A 23,298-nucleotide genomic window follows, 5' to 3' on the forward strand; every position below is an offset into this window, starting at 1 on the left:
TGGGGTCTTAACCACTGGATTGCCAGGGAATTCCCATAAATGCAACTTTTAAATAAAGGATACCTCTTAACCAGAAAGTAGGTGTTTGGGATAAATTACGAAACAGGGCACCATCACAGTATCTATGGTCTGAAAGTCCACCAGAAGCTCTGTACCAAAATAAAAATAAGATATTTATGAAATAATTTGTTCTAATTATTCTTGGCAGAAGTCCGGCAAATGAGAGAGAACAGAAGCAATAGCTGGCAAAGCAAAAAATTTGAAGTCTGGGGTTATGCATAAGTAACGTGTTATGGACCTATAAACGAAATCTCAAATCAGGGATTTGGGAATGCTTACTCCATTCTCTTGCAAAGAAATCCCAGCCACCATTCCTCAAGCTGTGCCCAGGGCAGGCATTGCTAATCTGCACAGTAATCTGAGCCTCTCTATTCCCCCTGCCTTGTGTATGGCAGGCATTGGTAATCCATTTCAGCAGTCTTCCTCAATGAAACCAGACAGGGCCTCAGAATCTTTCTCAACACAGTGAAAGAGTTTCACCTCATGTGCCAACACCACTTGCCACCCTTGGTCTATTGTATCAACTCTTGAAAAATTACTAACATGAAAAGGCCTTCCAGATGAACTCTCTTAACTGAAGCCTGACATAGCAATATGTAAAATTTGTTAATTCAAACAGTTCTTTTTTCATCCTTGAGTAGTTCATGAGCAAGGAAAAGAATCGGAAATCCAGCTGACCCCAGTGCCCCGATCCACCCTTATTTTATTGTGGTCTGTATTTTATCTTACTGACAGAAATAAGAATAGGCCCATGTGATTTAAGGTCTTCAAGGCCCAGAACATCCTCTTATTATGGTTAAACTGGCGTAACGAAGAGATTTTTAGAAAAATACAGTGGCTTTTTTCAGGCTTCAGTTTGGCGGGGCACCCTATGCTGGGACCCAGGTTCCTTCCATCACCTTGCCTGGCCTCTTTTGGGACAGGTCACAGCTCAGTGACTGCAGTGCCAGGTACTCTGGCTGGCTGTTGTGGGGAGAGTGCTCAGAGGATGCCCACCTACTGCCCAAAGCCATGTGGTGGCACATTTCCTTCTGCTGTCCACTGGTGAGGCAACCGCATCACCGAACTGGGGAGACTGCGGGGCCATCTAGCAGGAAGCCACATGCCTGGGAGAAGGCGAGGGAGGGTTTTAGTGGCTAGAGAGTAGACTTTGCCATGGTATCCTTTAGTCATTAGAGGTGTGAGTCACCTGGTTAGAAAAGTCTGTCTTGTCCTCTTTAGCCCTTTGTTGGTTCCAGGCCCTGGAGAGAAGCCTTGAGCCGGAGGGGTAGGGGCAGGGGTATGTGTGGAGAAGTCAGCCTAGCCCCCTTCATCCTGCCAAGGGGTCAAAGTGCACCATTCATCCTCTGTTGTGTGGATGCAAGGACTGTTGCACCCCCAGAAATGTGACTCCCGTTCTGGGCAGCCGACTGAGATGGTCTTCTGCATGACCTTGAGAACAAGTGGTATCTGGACTTGTTTCTTTCTTTCTTTTTTTTAAAATAAATTTATTTACTTTTGGCTGTGTTGGGTCTTTGCTGCTGCGTGCGGGCTTTCTAGTTGTGGTGAGTGGGGGCTACTCTTCATTGCAGTGCACGGGCTTTTCGTTGCGGTGGCTTCTGTTCATTGTGGAGCACAGGCTCTAGGTGCGCGGGCTTCAGTAGTTGTGGCATGCGGGCTCAGTAGTTGTAGCTTGTGGGCTCTAGAGCGCAGGCTCAGTAGTTGTGACGCATGGGCTTAGTTGCTCCGCGGCATGTGGGATCTTCCCGGACCAGGGCTCGAACTGGTGTCCCCCTCATTGGTAGGCGGATTCTCAACCACTGCGCCACCAGGGAAGCCCCTGGGCTTGCTTTTTTGTTTAAACAAAAGTTATTTATTTATTTATTTATTTAGGGCTGCATTGGGTCCTCATTGCTGTGCACAGGTTTTCTCTAGGTGCTGCGAGCAGGGGCTACTCTTTGTTGCGGTGCACGAGCTTCTCATTGCAGTGGCTTCTCTTGTGGCAGAGCACGGGCTCTAGGCACGTGAGCTTCGGTAGTTGTGGCACGCGGGCTCTGTAGTTGTGGTACACGGGCTTAGCTGCTCCGCGGCATGTGGGATCTTCCCGGATCAGGGCTCAAACCTGTGTCCCCTGCATTGGCAGGTGGATTCTTAACCACTGTGCCACCAGGGAAGTCCCTGGGCTTGGTTTTGACTGAGAAACCGAGGAAAGTGGTAAACTGTCTCCTTTCAGTTCAGGGTGCCCTCTTGGCTGACAATTCAGCCATAGTTTGTTCAGCTTGGGAAAGGAGGCAGGACGGAGGGAAACTGCCAAGCCGACCTGGGATGTCAGTGAGCACCGGGCTGCCGCGTGGTGCTGGGCCAGGTGATGTGAGCGCTGCAGTGCGGGGTTACCTTGGGGCAGCTCTGCATGGGACGCTGCAAACAACCGATGTTGACAGGAAGCCCCAGCGCAAACTTGCAGGTCACCACCTGTCACTGCTAAGCTTTCCTTTTACCTTCTGCCTTTGCCTTGTTGTCTCAGTGTTGACAAAAGCATGTCGAAGTCACTGCTGGTAAGAATAATAGTAACAATACCAGCATTTAACAAAAACGGACTGAGTGAGGGTCTGAGCGCTGGAGGTGTATTGTCGTGCTTAGTCTTCCCAGCAGCCCTGTGCTCCTGTTCCAACATTATCCTCGACTTATAGGCGCCCAGGGGTTGGATGGCTTGGCCAGGGTCCTACAACCGGTGTGGTGGCGCGGAGCCCATACCTGCAGAGCCTGCACCTTAAGGACCTCACCTCTCCTGCCTGCCCCCTGTGCCACGTGCTTTGTTGCCTGCTGGGGGTGCGGAGGTGGCCACAGTCTGGAGCAGTTTAAACCCTGCCGGAAAGGGTTGTGCATGTGCTTTTTGCATACACTCTACACAGGCAGCACCACCCCTCATAGAGCACTGGAGCTCAGCAGGCAGGGACGTGTGCCTGTGCCAGCCTGTCTCCCAAACAGCCAGGTGTCCAGGCTGCGAGATCAGCGGGAAGCTCAATGGTCCATTTCTGCCTTTGCACAGCTGACACCTTGAGCAGAGGAGGCAGACATGACAGGTGCTTATTTACATTTTTTTTTCTGGACGTGCCACTCTGCTTGCAGGATCCGGGATCCTAGTTCCTGGACCGGGGACTGAACCCAGGCTATGGCAGTGAAAGCACCAAGTCCTAACCACTGGGCCCCCAGGGAATTCCCGATAGGTGATTATTTAAGCACAGCTGTAGTTACACTGAAAGGAGGGCACACAGCCTCGAAGGGGCACTTAATAGGGGACCTGTTCTAGTTTTGCAGAGTTGGATGTAGAAGAGGCATTAGCTAGCTGGGGAGAGAGTTCTGGGCCAAGTGGGCTGAGGCCAGGAATCAAGGATGAGCCTGGGGCAAGGTGAAGCTTGGAAGTCAAGGAGGGCCAGACCGTTGGCTCACATGGGCTGCTCTTTGTACCATTTTCTCTTTCAGGAGGGTCCTGATAAATTATCAATAGTTTGTGTTTTTTTTTTTTGCGGTATGCGGGCCTCTCACTGTTGTGGCCTCTCCCGTTGCGGAGCACAGGCTCTGGACGCGCAGGCTCAGCGGCCATGGCTCACGGGCCCAGCCGCTCCGCGGCATGTGGGATCTTCCCGGACCGGGGCACGAACCCGTGTCCCCTGCATCGGCAGGCAGACTCTCAACGACTGCGCCACCAGGGAAGCTCTATCAGTAGTTTTGCTCCTGGGCAGTTCTTTGTTCCTCTCTGGGGGTCTCAGGCCTAACCTCTGGATGAATTGCTTGATTCAGAGAAGTGACATATTGAACATTTTATCCTCCCATTAATTCACAAGGTACTTTCTTACCTTTTGTTTCCTGCTTGCGTACAAACTGGGAATAAAACTTCTGGGCTTCTGGTTCTAGGAAAGAGTGGCACATGGCAGGTACTCAGATATTAGGTGAATGAGAAAGGGAGGGAAGGGGGTAATTAAGCGCCTGCTGTGTGCCAGGCAGTGTGCTTGGCTATTAGAATTTCCTAACCCACCTACTCCTTACAGCAGCCCTGTAAAGGTGGTGATTATGAATATTCCCATTTGGGAAACAAGGAAAAATGAGGCTCAGTGAGGTTGAGCAGGTTGTAAAGTGGCATACCTAGTTGAGCTGCCGGTTTCAGAGTCCGTTCTTGCGACCGGTCTGCCACACTGCCTCTCAGAGGGTAACAGAGAGAGAGGACAGGGAGCAGGGTGTGTGGCAGCCTGTTCCCCAGGCGGCCAAGTCATAGTGCAGAGTATGGCCTTGGTGACTTGTCCCCAAGCACACTGGAAGGAGGTTTCCTGATACTCCTGCCTCTCCTGGATTCCTACAGCCACATGTTGGCTGCTTCTGATCCAGCAGCCAGCTGCAATATGATCTGCTGTCCTTAGCCAGGAGAGCAAAAATGAGGGATGGTGTCCCCCCAGGCCCCTTCTCCCAGGCCCCCAACCCCTGACACCCTGGCAACAGCCAGGAGAGAGGGTTGACCCCGTGAACGGAGTAGGAGCGCCGATGGTTGCCTGGGTCCAGCCCTCCTGGTAAAAGTAGAGAGAGGTAGAAGATCACCATCTCTCTTACCTGGTGGGGAACTTGTCTACAAAGGAGATGTTTCTAAGATGCTGCTGAAGATTGCCTAAAAGCAGCTGGTTTCCACCCATACTTGCACCCATTCCAGAATGCTGCTTAACAGGACTGGGAAACTCATGTGCTGAAATGATGTGAAAACACCCCATCCTAGAATTTGTAATAGCTTGAGTTAACTTTCTAGCTATTGGGGTCGGGTGGGGGGAAAGCCATTGCCCTCACTTGTATGCAACTTGGGCTAATTTTAAGTAGTTCCAGAAGGTGTGTGTGGTTGGAGGGCCAGTGTTGTCAGGAGCCAGGACCAGTTACATGGGGATTGTGATTGGTTGAATTTGGGGAGGAGAAGCTTGTGGCCAGATTCCAACCCACTGACAGTCTAAGCAGATTCTAGGAGGTGGGGCAGGCATGGTGGGCGTTGGCTTATTTTATTCCTGAAAGAGGCCCTCAGTAACTCAGGAAGGTGGAATCCTGCCTGAGAGGCTTCCAGCTGACCTGGCCTTTTCCTCCTTCCGCCTCTGCTGCATGTTTACACTTGACATAAACATCACAGAGCACGCTCACGGCTGAAAGTTCTGTAGTCTGCTGTGATGGTTACACATGGACATTGTGATGCTGTGTAGCATTTCATTTTCAAGGCTTGGGGAGCCTCCTACTTCATATGGGTGGGAATGGGGAGGCATTTTGGGCAAGTCGCCATCTTTTTATTGTTCCAAGAGCTTGGTGAAGCATTTGAACTTTCACCTGTCATAATCACTTTTGGAATGAGGACAGCTTCTTAGAATAGCAGAATGAAAGTATCATTTATCCCAATGAGACCTTAATGGGGGCTTTCCCATTTGGACACCCACCTTGAATTCACTGGAAACAGAAGTTCTGGGCATTGTATGTTTCGTGAATTTGGCTCAGACTTTTACTGGGTCATATTTCCCTCAAATCTTTTTGAAAAAGACTCATGTCTCATTCCTTTAAACCAACATGTGTAAGCTGGGTAAAAATAGAGCAAACTGGTTTCACGTTTTGATTTATGGACGAAATCTGCAAGTTTGCCTTCGAAAAGCCTTTAAAACATAACTCAGGGAAGTTTGAGCTTTGCAGACGGATGCCTGTGGCTGGATGAGACTCTGACCTGTTCAGATTCTGCCTGGTGCAAGACCAGACGTGGCCAGGTCCACCCCTTACCTGGATTAGCAATAAGCATGCACACGCTCTGCTTCTCCCCCCATCTCCCCTCACCCTTCTGAAGACTGCTCTTCTCCCCTTAGGCTGAATAAAGGAAACTGGCATGGAAAATGGTTTGACGTGGAATTTTTTTTACCATCGGTAGGTAGTAACTCAGTAATCAATAGCACTTTAAAGACACACTCGTAACGGGACATCTAATCCTAAAATTTCAGGCACAGTCAAGGACTGTCAGCTGGTCTAGCAGAATGAATTCCTTGGATACCTGTATTCTGTGCAGGGGTTCAGTGTTTCGTGTGCATCACCACTCCTTTGACCACAGGACCTCAGGAGCAGTGCTGGCTTCATGGTTACACGACCCGGGCGGCTATACAGAGCCCTGTGCTCAGGGGGGTTCTGTGTGCTTGGTTTAATGCTCTGCTGTTGCCATCTTGAAATTCTTAATACTTTTTGGACAAGGAATCCTGTATTTTCATTTGTCACTGGGCCCCGTGAGTTATGCCGACAGTCCTGCTTAATAGTTAGTTATACAGTTCATTATGTAGAAAATCCCTGGGCACCTTAACTTTGAATGAGGATTGCTCGAATTTAGTGTGTCTGACCAGCCAGTTCATGATAATCTTTATGCTATCCAGTTTTACGTGATCAAGTTTTGTTATGACTGACCTGCAACTGTGAAATTACCTTTGATTTCTGTGGGTTTGGGTGTGGGCTTTTAGGAGGGTTTTTTTTTCTTATAAGAGGACATAACAATAAACAGGTTGATTTTTAAAAAAGCCCCACCCTTTCAGTATTGAATGGCATGCCATTTACTCCTTAACAGCATGTGAGTTTATTTTTCATGTGGTTGTAGCTGGGTTTCATTAAGTACAGTTTTGGCGTGTGTTTAACCAACATTCAGGTGGCTTGCGGTGGGTGGGTGGGAGGGAGGGACAGGGCGTGGGGAGCTGCAAGATGAAGAAGGCTTAGTTACTCCCCGTCAGGAGCTCGCATCCCTGGAGTGGGGGTGGGGGGGGAGGCTGAGGAATGAATGGTTGTTGTCATGAGAGGACCCTGGTGTGGTTACACAGAGGCTGGTGGGAGTGAAGTGCACCATCTGTTAGATCTGGCCCTTGAATGATTATCTGGGGTTTGTCCTGCAGGAGGATGGGGTGAAGGGCCTTGTCATCACAGGGAATACAGAAGAGGTGGAGAAGTCCAGAGGGTTCACAGCAAGATGTGCTCCAGGAGTGAGGAGTCTGGAATGTGAAATGTGGTGGGTGGCAGTGACAAGGGTGGAAAAGCAGGCCGGGTGGAGGTTGTGTAGGTCTCTCAAGGTGCTACATGTCTAGGGAGTTTAACCCTGGGCAGCAGGGACGATTGGTGAATGGGGAAGCACAGGGATACCTGACTAGAAGGATGGTTCTCGGGTTATGTGAACAATGATGGAGCTTCATGGCTGTTGAGGAAGCAGAGAGGGGAGGAGGGGCCACATATTTTGGGGGAGAGTGTAGAAAAGGATTTGCCAAGAGGTAGGGAGAGAATTGTTGTGGGAACTGCTCCAGGGCTTTGGAGGAGCAGTCTAAGATGATTCTGACATTTTCACCTTGGGGTCCTGGCAGAATGGGGGGTTGTAACAAAGGTTGTTTAGGGTGTAGGAAATGGAGAGACAGGCAGAAAGACAGATATCTTGGAGATAATGTGTGAATTTTGATGGGTGTAGATGGAAGTTAGAAAGAGGACAGAGAGCCACAGGGAAGCCAAGGGGAGTGGGAAGTAGAAACCAGTGGCAGTGAGAGTTCCAGAAGGGGCTGGCCAGTGGCAGGGCATGTCCTGTTAAGCTGGGGGATGACTAGAAAAGGGGCCATGCCTTTGGCCAGTCACTTATCCTCCTGGCAACACTTTGCCCAATTAGATTAGCTTAACTGTTATGAATGACTAACTTGTCCGAGAAGTGAGATGAAAATGATTGATAACACCCAGTATTTGTGAGATCTGAGAGAAAATGACCTCTTAAACACATAGATGGGGGTGTAAACAGAAACAACTTTTTATAGGGAAAAGATATCTAGGACATAGTGATTACTGAAAAGAAAGATTTCAAGACTGATCATATAGCATAATATAAATTATAGTATAATATACTATAATTTATAGTATTATATAAATCCCGGCAGCAAACACATACACATATGTGTGCACACAATCTGGTAGACAGTATACTGCCAGGTTAACAGGTGGTTATCTCTGGAATGCAGCCACCTCTTGTTATTGTCTGTATTTCTGAAATGATTTCTTGAAATTAAAAAAAACCTTTTTATTATGGAAAATTTCAAATGCATGTAAAAATAGAGACAGTGGAATAATGCGTTTTCATGGACTTATAATCCAATGACACTGGTTAACAACGTTTTGGAATCTTATTTCATCTCTTCGCATCCTTAAGTATTTTGGAGCAAATGCCAGCATTGCATCCCTTCACTCTCATATAGCTCAGTGTGGTTCTCTAACAGTTGAGGACTCCATTTACTTCCTTACAAAGAATGTGATTCATACCTGTGCAACCCAGAGGCTTGACCAGGCCTGTGTCTCTCTGCTCAGACAGCAAAGCCATCGTGGATGGGAACCTGAAGCTCATCTTGGGCCTGGTGTGGACGCTGATCCTCCACTACTCCATCTCCATGCCTGTGTGGGAGGATGAAGGGGACGACGATGCCAAGAAGCAGACGCCAAAGCAGAGGCTGCTGGGGTGGATTCAGAACAAGATCCCCTACTTGCCCATCACCAATTTTAATCAGAACTGGCAAGATGGCAAAGCCCTGGGAGCCCTGGTAGACAGCTGTGCTCCAGGTAAGTGCCAATGGCTGCCTGAGCCATCCCTTCCGGAGGGGTGGGGTATGTGGACCCCTAAACCTCTTGGTTTTTGGTGGGAAAGCTAGGTTTGCTGTGATTGGTCTATTTCTCCTGGTTTTTAGCCCATTGTAAGATAACTAAAGGAACTAAAAATGGCTCCGTTTGCCTTTCTGATGGCAGGTCTTATAGGTCTATCCGTAGGCTTGTTGAATTATTTACGCAAATTCTGAATGAATTTGCCTTCATGCTCAGAGCAGACCTTGAGTTCGGCTTCCAGACCCCAAGTCCTCTTCTTCTCCCTCTTTCCACAGTTGGTGCCTAGTTTCCCATTGGCTTTAACACGTGCCCTATTAGGTGGTTTGGCATGAAAATCTAAAAACTTTTATTGAGTGGAAAGTACCAGTCTTTGTCAACCACTGGGTTGACTATATATGGCTTTCTCTGACCTTTTCTTTCTGCATTGCTGTGAAATAGTGCTTGGTAAGGATCCAGTTGGAGCCTTTTCCACCCTTGACGGGCTTCTCCTTTCTGAGTGGTTGAATGTACACCAAGGTAGTAATTATCCTCACTGGAGGGTTTAGATTGATGGGTAGAGTTTGCTGATACACTCTCAATAGAAAAACCAGAGCCTGTGTTTATGTGCACGTCCAAAATTGTTTTTAATAAAAAATCTGCCCAAATAATCATATTTTCCATTTACTGATTGCTCTGTATATGCTGAGCACGTTGGTATTAAGTAAGCTAGTGGTTCTCAACACGCTCAACTAGCTGGTGTCAGCTGGATAGGGAAGGAGGGCTGGCCCTAGGCCCCAGTCTTCCTTGAGAGCCTGTAAGCTGGTGTCATCCAGAAGTAACTCAAAGCTCAGCATTAGTTCATTTCCCAGGGCCCTCTTTCTTGCTTCCATGCAAAGACACATTTTAGGGTGCCTCTTTCCAGTTTAAACCTGGGGATTTTTACTCCAGCCCTATACTTCTTGTGGTTACAAAGGTTTTTGAGATAATTCTAGGTTTAGGCCTTTGAGCAAGTGAATGTTGTAAGTACACAGGATGTTAGTTCAGTCTTCTAGGTACATCCAGGATTGTGATTGTGATACTGTAACTTATAATACGAAATATATGTTTGGTTTTTGTCCCCTTTCCTGGCACAGAGCTCCTAAAACCCTTGGAATTTACTAAGCGAAAAGAGCTGTGGTAGTGGTGTCATTCAGCCATGCCTGAGTTTGTTAATGAGGTGACTTTTGGAATGCCCCAAAGGATGGGGGCTGGATGTCAGGGGAACCAATCAGATTAGAGGGTTGGAACTTTCTCCCCTGTCCCCTGACTTCCAGGAAGGGGAAAGGGGATAGAGGTTGAGTTAACCACTAATGGCAGGTGATTTAATCAGTCCAGCCTGTGCAATGAAGCCTCCATAAAAATCCCTGAGCTACAGGGTTTGGGGAGCTTCCGGCTGGTGAACATGTGGTGGTCCTGGGGTGGTGGTGTGCCTTAAAGGACATGGAAGCTCCTTGCCCCTTCTCCCACCTTGCCCTATGCATCTCTTCCATTTAGTAAAATCCTTTTATAATAAACCAGTGACCCAGTAAGTAAACTGTTTTCCTGAGATCTGTGAGCCACTCTAGGAAACAATCCAACCTGAGGAGGGGGTTGTAGGAACCTCTGATTAGTAGCTGGTTGGTCAGAAGCCCAGGTGACAAATCTGGACTTGTGATTGGGCTCTGAAGTTGGGGTTGGAGGAGTCTTGTGGGACTGAGCCCTTAGCCTGTGGGTTCTGATGCTGTTTCCAGGTAGATACTGTCAGAATTAAGTTAAATCATAGGACACACAGCTGATGTCAACCCCACACATTTGGTGACCAGAGCACAGAAGTGTGAGTGTGATGTGTCCAAAAAATCTCTGCTGCAAAAAGGTACCAGGCCCAAATGGTTTTACAGGCTTTGTTTGTTCATTTATTTACACCACACCCTTAAGGAATGGGTAAATTCCTCTCTGAATGCAAGAAGATAACAGCCTGAAGAAGAAGTCTCAGCTCAGGCAGAATAGTTTCTACCTTGGCATACTCATATCTGTGATACTTTTGGCCCATAAAGCATACAGTTCACTAAGATTTTTGGAAGAAACTGTTCTCTCAAGAGACTGAGTGAGTTTAGTTTAGGCACCTGGTTTCCTTTAACCTCTTCAGTCAGTTAATACTAACAGCATCTTTTGTGTGATGTTAACAGGTCTGTGCCCAGACTGGGAATCCTGGGATCCACGAAAGCCTGTGGATAATGCACGAGAAGCCATGCAGCAGGCAGACGACTGGCTGGGTGTCCCACAGGTATGTGTAGAAGCATGCGTGTCCCACGAAGCTGTTTCCCCTGATGCTCTGTGGATGCCTTTGGGTCTGGCAGGCAGTCTGACCTCCTCAGTGGTCAGCTTTCAATGAGCATTGTCTGTGGCTGTCTCCCATCTTCCTCAGTTTACCCATATTAATAGGTTCTCATTGACTTAGGTGCTTGTAGATCCCCTAAAGATCTTCACTGTCACATGTGACAGATTTTCTAGTATTTTTTTTAATATTTATTTTATTCATTTATTTATTTATTTGGTTGTGCCTGGTCTTGGTTGCAGCAGGCGAGCTCCTTAGTTGTGGCTCACTGGCTCCTCATTTGTGGCATGTGAACTCTTAGTTGTGGCATGCATGTGGGATCTAGTTCCCTGACCAGGGATTGAACCTGGCCCCCTGCATTGGGAGTGCAGAGTCTTAACCACTGTGCCACCAGGGAAGTCCTGAATTTTCTAGTATTTCTGTTCCAAAGATCACAAAGGCCGTGTCTGGATGCCAGACTGCAAATGTGGACCTTAACCATAAGAAATTGCCAGTATTTGACCATTTTTAACCTATTAAACATTTTTTAAAATCCAATATCTTCAAGCAAGTCACTTAGAACTTTTTAAGAAATTTAAACCAGGATAACTCGCCATTAATGGAAAGTGTTTAAGAATTCATATTGCTCATAATCCTAACAAAGGAATATAACAACAGAACTTGGAAATTGAATATGTCTTGGATACCGTCTACAGTAGCCACGTTGCTTAGTTGAGGTCCAATCTTCTAAGCCCTTCCAAGGAGTTTAAATAGCAACCCCTGACACCATGACTCGCATGTTCAAAGACTCAATCAAGAAAAGTTGTGGGTAGCCAGTGCCAGGGGATGGATGACCTCATTACAGGCTCCATTAAGGTCTTGAGTTGGTATTCAGAGCTGAGTTCAGTGTATTTGTAACAGGATCCCTTGGGAGGTAGAAAATCTTGCCTATATTTCTTTGGTTTGGTTTTGGCATCATGTCTCTTCTCCAAGGCTCACTCCTTGGCTCTTCCACCCTCAGGAAGTGGTATGATATGTTTTTCATCTCCCCTTAAACCAAAACCCATCTCCTTTTGGCATTCATGTGATGTTGGCAGTGTGTAAAGTTGTTGAAGGAGCTGCCTAGGAGAAATGCCAAATCAACGTACATCCTACATTTTACAAAACGTATTGGAGGCGACTGTACCAACCCAAATAGCTGTTTTGTTGCTGCAGGCTAATTATCAGAATGTTTCCTCTTTTCTTTTTTACCATGGAGTGGGGGAAGCTGGGTACATATGTTGTTTATCTGCATTTGGTTGACCTGTTCATGAGACAGAGTCTTCTGAGGAGGTGTGGCTTACCTCTTGGTGGCAGGAGAAGTTTTTGTGCTGTTTAGGGCTGGGTCAGCTGGTGGAACTGGGACTGTGACACCTTCAGGGAGGCCACCTGTCCAGCACAGGTCAAATCTTGCTCCTAAGCTGAATGTCAGGAGAAAATTTCCCCTTTCCTATTTTTTAAATGGCTTTTAATGTATTGAGACCTGTCTTAACTCAGGCTGCTATAACAATACCATTGACTGGGTGGCTTAAACAACAGACATTTATTTCTCAGTTCTAGAGCTTGGGAATTCCAAGATCAAGGTGCCAGGAAATACACTTCTTGGTGAGGGCTCTCTTCCTGGCTTGCAGACAGCTGCAAACTGCCTTCTGGCTGTGTCCTTACACTGAGATGGAGAGAGAGTGAACTCTGGTCTTTCTTCCTCTTCTTATAAGGGCACTAATCCCATCGTGGGACCTCCACCCTCATGATCTCATCTCATCTAGGCCTACTTACCCCCAAAGGCCCTACTTCTTAATACCATCACACCAGGGATTAGGGTTTTAACATATGAATTTGGGGAGGACAAAAACATTCAGTGTATATTACAAGAGCACATATCTAATATGTCATTGTGTTATCTCTTTTTGGTTTTATTTTTATTTTTTTATTAGTAGCTGAGTCAATAGAAATGCAGACAATGGATAAGAGCAAAGAAAAAGGCCAGTTTATGCACTTTTTGGTAATGTGCTTTAATCCCACATGTTCTTTTTCTTCTTCCTTACTTGATATAGCTTATCTTTTCTGGAAAAAAGAGTGAGTGGCCTTTTTTTTTTTTTTCAGGGTGGGGAGGTATGAACCTCTGGAAATTACGTATAGAATTGTCTGGAGAGGGTCCTCAGCTTCCAAAGGGGATGGTGACACTTCTAAAAGGTTAAAAAAAAACAACTGATTTTGCCATGCCAGTTTGATGTAGTTTCACTTTATTGAGAGTAGTGTTTGCTTTAAGAGATTTTTGCAAAAACTTCTATAGTTGCAAAGTGATATGTTCTGCGTGTTCATCTACCATGTCGTTATTCTAGGTCATCACTCCTGAAGAAATTATTCACCCGGATGTGGATGAGCACTCGGTGATGACTTACCTGTCCCAGTTCCCCAAAGCCAAGCTCAAGCCAGGGGCTCCTCTTAAACCGAAACTCAACCCCAAGAAAGCCAGGGCCTATGGCAGAGGTAAGCACTGGTCATGTTGGATTTGAGGCTTGTCCTCTAGTCTTGATTATTGAGAATCAAGAATGTATAGGCTTCACGGGCTTCCCTGGTGACACAGTGGTTGAGAGTCTGCCTGCTGATGCGGGGGACACGGGTTCGTGCCCCGGTCCGGGAGGATCCCACATGCCGCGGAGCGGCTGGGCCCATGAGCCATGGCCGCTGGGCCTGCGCATCCGGAGCCTGTGCTCTGCAACGGGAGAGGCCACAACAGTGAGAGGCCCGCGTACCGCAAAAAAAAAAAAAAAAAGAATGTATAGGCTTCATACTTAAAAACACCCCAGGCCTCCTCTGTCAGATGTTTTCTACCTAAAGGTCCATTTGTTTATGACCATCTTTTTCTGCCTTGTGAATTTAGGCTTTCAGAAACGCTGCTGCTTTAATGTGATGGAGACTGATGAGTTTGTTGCTTTGTGACTTGGGTGCAGTAACCCTGGGATGAAGAAAGGACTGTTGTTCCCATTTTTCAGATGAGGAATCAGAGGCCCAATCCACAGAGGAAAGGGGAGGTCGGGGTGGAGGGAAGAGGGGGTGGGGGAGGTCCCCCAGATTACCATGGTGGGGTGGGACAGGAGTCTGGGTCTTCTGGCTGCTGATTCATTTCTCCTTCGGTTATGCTAAAGCTGCTGCAGGTTTCCAGATGCAGTGGGAGCTATTGTTAACCCCTGGCAGATACTTCCTTGCTAAGACATCCTGTTTATGCTCTCCTAGCCAGCTGCCAAGGAGTGTTCTGCTCAGACCGTTAGAGTGGCTCAAAGGCATTTTGAGGAATTTGGTTTTCTGGTTGGCACCTGACTTAACGCACATCAGCTTTTTTAAAGAGAACAGTTGCATTTCAGCCCAGTGTGGATTCTGGTAAAGATCAGTACAGCAAGATGCAATATGTTCCCTTTTCTGTGGCAAGGGGGAAGAGTGCATTCTATTTTTTCATTTTCATAATTACAGTTAGGATGACATTTACACACACAAAGTATTTTGTATGTCCTCTCCTAGAATCTGCAGTTCTTAACATTCTAATGTGGTCTCTCGTCCCATGTGTGTATGTGTGTGTGCATGTGTGTGATTGTTGAATTATTTGAAACTAATTTGCTGGCATGGTAACAATTCATTCCTCAGTACGTCAGCCAAGTCTCTCGTAAGAATAGGACATCCTCTTTTGTAACCACAGTATTCATTATCACACATAAGAAAATGAACAATAATTTCATAACAACTAATATCCGGTTTATATTCAAATTTCTCTCTTGTCCTACGATTGTCTTTTACAGTTTTTCTCATTTTACAAACCAAGATCTGATTAAGATTCACTTTCTACATTTGCTTGTTATTTTACCTTAGACTCTTAATCTAGGATAATTTCCGCTTTCTTGTTTTTTTTAAAATGACATTGACTTTGTAAACATCCAGAGCTCTTGTCTAGGTACTCATTCCCTTTGAAGATAGCATTGCCCTACTTGGCATCAGCTTAGTCTCTTTTTTTTTTTTTTTTTTTTTTTTTTTTTTGGCATGCCACGAGGCTTGCAGGATCTTAGTTCCCCAACCAGGGATAGAACCCATGCCCCCTGCAGTGGAAGCACAGAATCTTAACCACTGCACCGCCAAGGAAGTCCCAGCATCAGCTTAGTCTTGAGATGACACACGACCAGGGCAGTGGTGCTGACCGTGTGCTGTTCTCAGCCTCAGTATCCAAGTCCTTCTCATCTGTCTTTTTAGCATGATTTAGACCAGAGGACAGATAGTTCTGGAAGAGACCCACTTACCGTTTGAAGTCCTTTTGGCAATGAGGTGGGGTCTGTGCAATCATTTGTGTTATATGGAGACTGGGGACTTTGTTTGAAGCCCTCCCCGCAGTGCAGTCAGTTGAAGGTTGACATGTCCACACTTGCTTTAAAAGTGCTTCTCTAAGCTATAACCAAAGACGGTGACTGGAATAAGGAATCTGATTTGAAAGGTTATTCTTCCTTAAAGGCAAAAAAACTGCAAACAGCCAAATCTCCTGTCAACAAAATTGGTCAAATGGATTGAATCTAATCAAGGCATAAAGTGCTTGTTTGCAATAACCTTATCACTGGCTGTCATGTTTCCCCATTGTTAATATGAAGCGGTTTCCTTTCATGGTGCTGTTTTCTAGAAAATGACCTCTTGCTGCAGTCAAGGAATGTGGCTAGTCATTGCCATTTCCTTCATCTGCCTCTCTATAAGTTGTATGCACTTAGGTAGGAAACATATACACACACATATGTATGCATATGTGTGTATTCTTTGCATTTTTTTGTTGTGGTAAAATGCGTATAGCACAACATTCACTAATTTAACTATTTTTAGATGTACCATTCAGTGTCATTAAGTACATTCATACATTCACTGTGTTGTGAGACCATCACCACTATTCATCTCCAGAGTTTTTGCATCTTCCCAAACTGAAACTCTGTATCCATTAAACAGTAACTCTCCATCCCCACCTCCCCCCAGGCCCTGGCAGGCACCTTTCTACTTTCTGTTTCTATGAATTTGCCAACTCTAGGTATGTCATAAGTGGACTCATACAGTATTTGTCTTTTTGTGTTAGGCTTACTTCATGTAGCATGGTGTTTGCAAGGTTCATCCATGTTGTTACATGTATCAAAATTTCATTCCTTTTTAAAGCTAAGTAATACTCCATTGTATATATATTCCACATTTTGTTTATCCATTTTTCTGTCAATGGACATTTGGGTTGTTTCTACCTTTTAGCTATTGTGAATAATACTGCTGTGAACATGGGTATATAAGTATCTGAGTCTATACTTGCGGTTTTGGGGGGATATACCTAGAAGTGGGTTGCTGGATCATATGGTAATTCTGTGTTTAATTTTTTTTCTTTTTAAGTAGGAAGACAAAATGGTCATTTTAGGGAGCAGGGCCACATGTGAGGCCACATGGGCAGCACCTTAGATATTACGTTGTCCATGATGAGACAAGGGGAGGGACAATTTGTTCTCTCCTATGTGGCCACATTGTTTTATTTCTGCCAACAGAACCAAGGCATAGAGAACATTTCATCTTCTAGTTTCTAGAACGGTTGGCAGGTTTGGTTTTATTTATTTGTTTGTTTGTTTGTTTATTTATATACAGTATGTACTCTTTTAATTAATTAATTAATTTAGTTATCTATTTTTGGCTGCGCTGAGTCTTCATTGGTGCGTGCAGGCTTTCTCTAGTTGCAGCGAGTGGGGGCTACTCTTTGTTGCGGTGTGCAGGTTTCGCATTGTGGTGGCTTCTCTTGTTGCAGAATACGCGCTCTAGGTGCACGGGCCTCAGTAGTTGTGGCTCACAGGCTCAGTAGTTGTGGCCATGGGCTTAGTTGTTCCATGGCACATGGGATCTTCATGGACCAGGGATCGAACCTGCGTCCCCTGCATTGGCAGGCAGATTCTTAACCACTGGACCACCAGTGAAGTCCCTGATTTTTTTTTGTTTTTTTTTGGGTTTTATTTGGTTTTTTTTTTGTTGTGGCCTCTCCTGTTGTGGAGCACAGGCTCTGGATGCGCAGGCTCAGCGGCCATGGCTCATGGGCCCAGCCGCTCCGTGGCATGTGGGATCTTTCCGGACTGGGGCACGAACCTGTGTCCCCTGCATCAGCAGGCAGACTCTCAACCACTGCGCCACCAGGGAAGCCCGGGAAGTCCCTGTTTTATTTTATTTTGGATGTTGATCAGGTTGCAGTTACCAGCCGGTTAGCATTTGCAGATCCATTCACTGAGACCCATTAACTGAAAGGAGAGAGGGCCAGGGTGAGGTTAATCTACAGCCACAAACAGGTCTTTGTGGTGGGATCCCTTGTGCAGTTCGGTATGTTGAAAGCGTGAATGCATGAGCTAAGCAGAAACCTTTAATGAAACCTGTGTTCTGTATGGAGCAGTTGCTGTATAGTGAGCCCTCAGCACACTTCATTCTGAATAATCCTAGGGAACAGTTGTTTCTCTGCACGGTAAGCATTAGCTCCAAAGGAGTTTACAGAGTGTGGAACGTGGTTCAGCCTCTAACCAACCATGGTTAACCAGGGTAGACAAGCCCAGTCCCTGGCTTTGGACAGTGTTCAGAGTAGGTCATTCCTCAGGCTGTCAGAGTCAGATGGAGCAGGTATTTATAAATACTTAAATCTTTTTGTTAAATGACCCAATCATTATGTAAATTTTAAGCAAAAGAAAAATGTAGAGAGACTTCTCTGGTGCTCCACTGGTAAAGAACCTTCCTTCCAATGCAGGGGACGCAGGTTCGATCCCTGGTCAGGGAACTAGGATCCCACATGCCGCAGGGCAACTAAGCCCACGCACTACAACTAGAGAGAAACCTGTGCGCCGCAACAAAGATCCCGCGTGCCTCAACTAAGACCTGATACAGCCAAAAATAAATTAAATAAATAATAAATAACTCTTTAGGGACTTCCTGGGAGTGCAGTGGTTAAGAATCCACCTGCCAGTGCAGGGGACATGGGTTTGAGCCCTGGTCCAGGAAGATCCCACATGCCGCGGAGCAACTAAGCCCGTGTGCCACAACTACTGAACCTCTGCAGTAGAGTCCACAAGCCACAACTACTGAAGCCCGTGCGCCTAGAGCCTGTGCTCTGCAACAAGAGAAGCCAGTGCAATGAGAAGCCCATACACCACAACCAAAAATAAATTAATTAAATAAATTAAAAAAATAATTGGAGGTATTTCTTTCCAGCCATATGCCGAAATGAGTTCAGACTCTATATTTTCTTCAATTTGCATTTCATACCTAACAGGGTATGAACATTATCTTGTTATATAACAATCTATCACCAATTTTTCTTAAACTAGGTTATTTATTGGAAACCTAATGTAAATCCAGGTATAGTAACAAATGACCCAATGTCTTCAACAGATCAATGGCTGAAAACTTCCCAAATTTGCCAAAAAACATAAACCTACAGATTCAAGAAGCTGAGCTAAACCCAAGCAGAATACACACATACACACACACACACACACACACACACACACACACACACACACACACACACACACCAAGCCACATCTTAGACAGACTTCAAGAAACTAGACAATACAAGCTTGAAAGCAGCAGGAGAGAAATGACATCTTACGTATGGTGGAAACATAGAATGACAGATTTCTCATCAAAAATCACAGAGGCCAGGAGGAAGTGACACAACATTTTTCACGTGCTGAAGGAAAAGGATTGTCAACCCAGAATCCTATATCCAGGGATAATATCCTTCAGGAATGAAGTGGAAATAAGACATTCTCAGATAAAGGAAAACTAAAACCATTTGTTATGGGCACATCCCCTAAAAGGATTGGGAAAGGAAATTCTCTGGACAGAAAGGAAACAATGAAAGAAGGAATTTTGGAATAACAGGAAGAGAGAACGTGATAAGCAAAAATATGGATAACTATAATAGACTTTCTTCAAAAACCACAAACTACCAAAACTCAGCCAAGATGAGATAGATAACCTGCATGGTCCTATATCCATTAAATAAACTAAATTTGTAATTTGAAAGATCTTGGGAAAGAAGTCTCGGCCCAAATGATTTCACTGGAGAATTCTACCATACATGTAAAGAAACATTAACACCAAATCTACACAATCTCTTCCAGAAAATATGAGAAGGGAATGACTTCCCAATTCATTTTATCAAGCTAGTTTTGCTCTAATAACAAAATCAGACAATGACAGTGCCAAAAAAGAAACTGCAGACCAGTATCACTCATGAGTATAGATGTAAAAGTCCTCAATAAAATGTGAGCAAATAAAATTCAGCAATATTTAGAAAGAATTATATACATCATGACCAAGTAGGGTTTATTCCAGGGATGCAAGGCTGGCTCATTATTAGAGAATCAGTCAACATATATTAACAGGCTAAAGAAGAAAAATCACGTGATCGTATCAACTGACATAAAAAACATTTGACAAAATTCAGTAGCCATCCATGGTAAGAACTCAGAAAAAAGAGGAATAGAGAAGAACTTCCTCAGTTTGAAATTTGAGTAGCCACCCTGAAAAACCTACAGCTAACATTATAATAGTGAAAGACTGAACATGTTCCCTAAGATTGGGAACAAGGTAAGGATGTCCATTTTCACCACTGTTTTTCAACGTAATGATGCAGATTTTAGCCAGTCTAGTCAGGCAAGAAAAGGAAATAAAAGACGTACATATTGGAGAGCAATAAATAAAATGTCCCTATTTGTAGATGACATGATTGTCTATGTAGAAAACCATAAAAAATCTACCCCCAGAAAAAAAAAATCTTGAACAAATGAGTTCAGCAGGGTCACGGGATGTTAAGATCGGCATGTAAAAATCCATTGTATTTCTGTCTACCAGAATGAACACGAGGATACTGAAATTAAAAGTACCTCGCCATTTACAGTTGCTCAAAAAAAACCTGAGAAATAGGTGGAAATGTAATAAAACATGATAGGAGTTATATGCTGAAAACTACAAAAACACTGATGAAGTCAAAAAGATCTAAATAAATGGAGAGATACACTGTTTTCATGGGTTGAAAAAGTAAAGATGTCATTTCTCCCCATATAAGTTTAACACAATTGATATTAAAATCCCGAGAGTTTTTTCTATAAATATAGAAAATACTATTATTCTAAAACATATGGAAAGACAAAAGAACTATAGTAGGGAAAGCAATTTTGAAAAAGCAAGTGGGAGGATTCAGGCTACCTGCTCTCAAGACTTATTATAAAGCTACAGAAATCAAGATTATGTGATATTGGTGGAGGGATAGACACATTGATCAATGGAACAGAATCGAGAACCCAGAAAGAGACCTACACAAATAAGCACAATTGATTCTTGACAAAGGCACAGGGGGAACTCAGTGGAGGGAAGAGAGCCTTTTCCGCACAGGATTCGATAGCAGTTGGACATCCAGAGGCAGAGAAAATAAACCTTGACCTAAGTCTCACACTTCATATAAAAATTAACTCAAAGTGGATCACAGACTTAAATGTAAAACATATAACTATAAAACTTTTAGAAAAAAAATATAGAAGAGAATCTTTGGGATCTAGGACTGGGCAAAGAATTCCTAGACTTGACACCAAAAGCATGATCCATAAAGGGAAAAAAAAATGATCAGTTGGACCCCATCAAAGTTAAAAAGCTTAAAACATTTGTAAAAGTATGATCTGCTGAGGTCTTGGCATGGTACATGAGCACTGGACTGTGTGAGGGTTTTCTGTCAATGAAGGGTGCACTTCTGGATCACCCCACTCTTGCAAGATAAGCTTCCTTAGCTTACATCCTAGAGGCTACCTGGACACCATCTCAAACAGAACTCAAAATGTTGCGTAGACAAAGGGCCTGAGGGCTGGATTTTACTTTAAAAAACTTTTTTTAAACAATTTGAAACTTTTTGCAGTTAAGAGGATGAAAGACAAGACACTTATACGTTGCTGATGGGAATGTAAAATGCTACAGCCACTCTGGAGCACAGTTTGACAGTGTTAAAAAGAACTAAACATGCAACTACTATATGACCTAGCAATTGCACTCCTTGGCATTTATCCAGAGGGATGAAAACTTATGTCCACACACACAACCCTGTGCATGAATGTTTATAGCAGCTTTATCAGTAATAGACAGCTGGAAACAACCCAGATGTCTGTCACTTGGTGAATGGTTAAACAGTGGTGCATTCATATCATGGAATATTACTCAGTGATAAAAAGAACAAGCTACTGATACACACAAAAACCTGAATGAAATTGCAGAGAATTATGCTTCGTGGAAAAAAGCTAATCCCCAAAGTTTACATAATGTGTGGTTCCATTTATATGACATTTTAGAAATGATAAAATTATAGAGATGAAGAACAGATTGGTACTCTGAGAGGTTACAGAGTAGCACTCTGAAGGGATAGCTATGAAAGGGCAACACGAGGGTTCCCTGTGGGATGGAAATGTTCTGTATCTTGACTTTGTCAAGGTTAGTTCCCTTGTAGTGATGTTGTACTCGTGTTTTGTAGGATGTATCCATTTGGGGAACTGGGTAATGGGCATTATTATCTTTTACACCTGTATGTGAATCTATCTCAAATTAATTTGCTCAATCATCTTAATTAAAAGTTTAATTAAAAAATAATAATCCAATTTAAAAACATTTCAAGTAATAAAAAAATCGTCTTTATAGAATTCCCTGGTGGCCCAGTGGTTAGGACTCTGGTGCTTTCACTGTGGTGGCCCGGGTTCAGTCCCTGGTCAGGGAACTAAGATCCTGAAAGCTGCGTGGTACGGCCAAGACAAAAAACAAAAAATTCTCTTTAATAAAAAATGAGCGGGCTTCCCTGGTGGTGCAGTGGTTGAGAGTCTGCCTGCCGATGCAGGGGACACGGGTTCGTGCCCCAGTCCCGGAAGATCCCACATGCCGCGGAGCGGCTGGGCTGGTGAGCCATGGCCGCTGAGCCGGCATGTCCGGAGCCTGTGCTCTGCAACGGGAGAGGCCACCACAGTGAGAGGCCCGTGTACTGCAGAAAAAAAGAAAAAAAAAGAGCCCTTCTCTGCACTTCATTCGTCTTCCCCCTCAAGGCAAGCCCCACTGCTACTAGTTACCATGTCATTTTCACAGTTGTATAACCTTTTGACTTAAGTGCGCTGAATATTTCAGAATTGGATGTTGCTTAAAGAACCAGGACAAAATTAGGGGTTTTGACCTGTTTGATTATCCTCATCACAGTTTGTCGCCGTCTCCCATGTGACAGTGGCAGAGCTGGATCCCATCTCTCAGATCCCAGAAGGAGACATGATGGGTGATAGCCTGTGTTGGGGCCTGGCCCAGCTTGTAATGTGCTTGTGTAAACCTGTGACAGGAATCGAGCTCACTGGAAACATGGTGAAGCAGCCGGCCAAGTTCACTGTGGACACCATCAGCGCCGGGCAAGGAGACGTGATGGTGTTTGTCGAGGACCCAGAAGGGAACAAAGAGGAGGTATGTTGGAGGATGCTGCCTTTCCTGTCAGCATCCCATGGAGCTTTTGGAGTTTGTAACAGGCCCAGGGACTGTGCCTCCATTTGCCTCATGAAAGCTCACCACAAAAGCTGTTTTTTACCAAAAGGATCCTGAGTCTTAACAGAGGTTAGAGTAACTTGCCCAAGGATTGTGCCTTGAAAAATCATATAAATTCATACCTAGGGACACAATTTTTAATATAATGAAATAAAGTATCCTTTATTTTATAAAGGATCTAGCTATTGTTACTGATAAAATACAATACAGTAACAATACTGAGTCTCTACTCTTTTTTTTTTTTTGAGTCTCTACTCTTTTCCCATGCTGACCATCCTCTGGCTCCTCCCTCAGGGCCTTTGCACATAACTGTTTCTTCTGTCTACTCACCTTCTTAAGACTACATTTTATTCCCAGTACTTAGCACCATCTGAAGTTCTAAGCTTACTGGCATACTGTCTGTTTCTCCCACTGGGTAGGAATTGTGCCTGATTTGTTTTATTTCTGGTACCTGACACGGGGCCTGGCATTTCATAAGCTCCTAATAACTAGTGGGCCAATAAAGGTTTAAATTAATTGCTTCATAGTCTCTCTCATCTGGAGAGTTACAGCCAGGAGACAGTGGAGAATCCTGACTGGGTTGTTCCTTTGTGCTGTGTGATTTTGTTTCTGTGACTTCAGGCTGTTTCCCTCCTGGGGCATCCTGCAGGAGTGGTGGGGCAGAAAATAGCCAA

The 23,298-nt window shown here is 44.7% G+C and overlaps 1 protein-coding gene across 4 annotated transcripts in view; it reads left to right on the top strand.

Moving 5' to 3' along the window:
* The window catches only part of FLNB (filamin B), a 138,848-nt gene that overhangs the window by 48,051 nt on the left and 67,499 nt on the right, over positions 1–23,298 (top strand). For all 4 annotated transcript variants that reach the window (XM_024746378.1, XM_024746379.1, XM_024746380.1 and 1 more), the window contains exons 2-5: positions 8,407–8,655; positions 10,878–10,975; positions 13,387–13,534; positions 22,428–22,546. In XM_024746378.1, the coding sequence (XP_024602146.1) occupies positions 8,407–8,655; positions 10,878–10,975; positions 13,387–13,534; positions 22,428–22,546 (614 nt within the window). The remainder of the gene's footprint in view (positions 1–8,406; positions 8,656–10,877; positions 10,976–13,386; positions 13,535–22,427; positions 22,547–23,298) is intronic.

The sequence above is a fragment of the Neophocaena asiaeorientalis genome, unplaced genomic scaffold (genome assembly GCF_003031525.2).
Source record: "Neophocaena asiaeorientalis asiaeorientalis breed wild unplaced genomic scaffold, Neophocaena_asiaeorientalis_V1.1 scaffold251, whole genome shotgun sequence".
NCBI classification, from domain to species: Eukaryota; Metazoa; Chordata; class Mammalia; order Artiodactyla; family Phocoenidae; genus Neophocaena; species Neophocaena asiaeorientalis.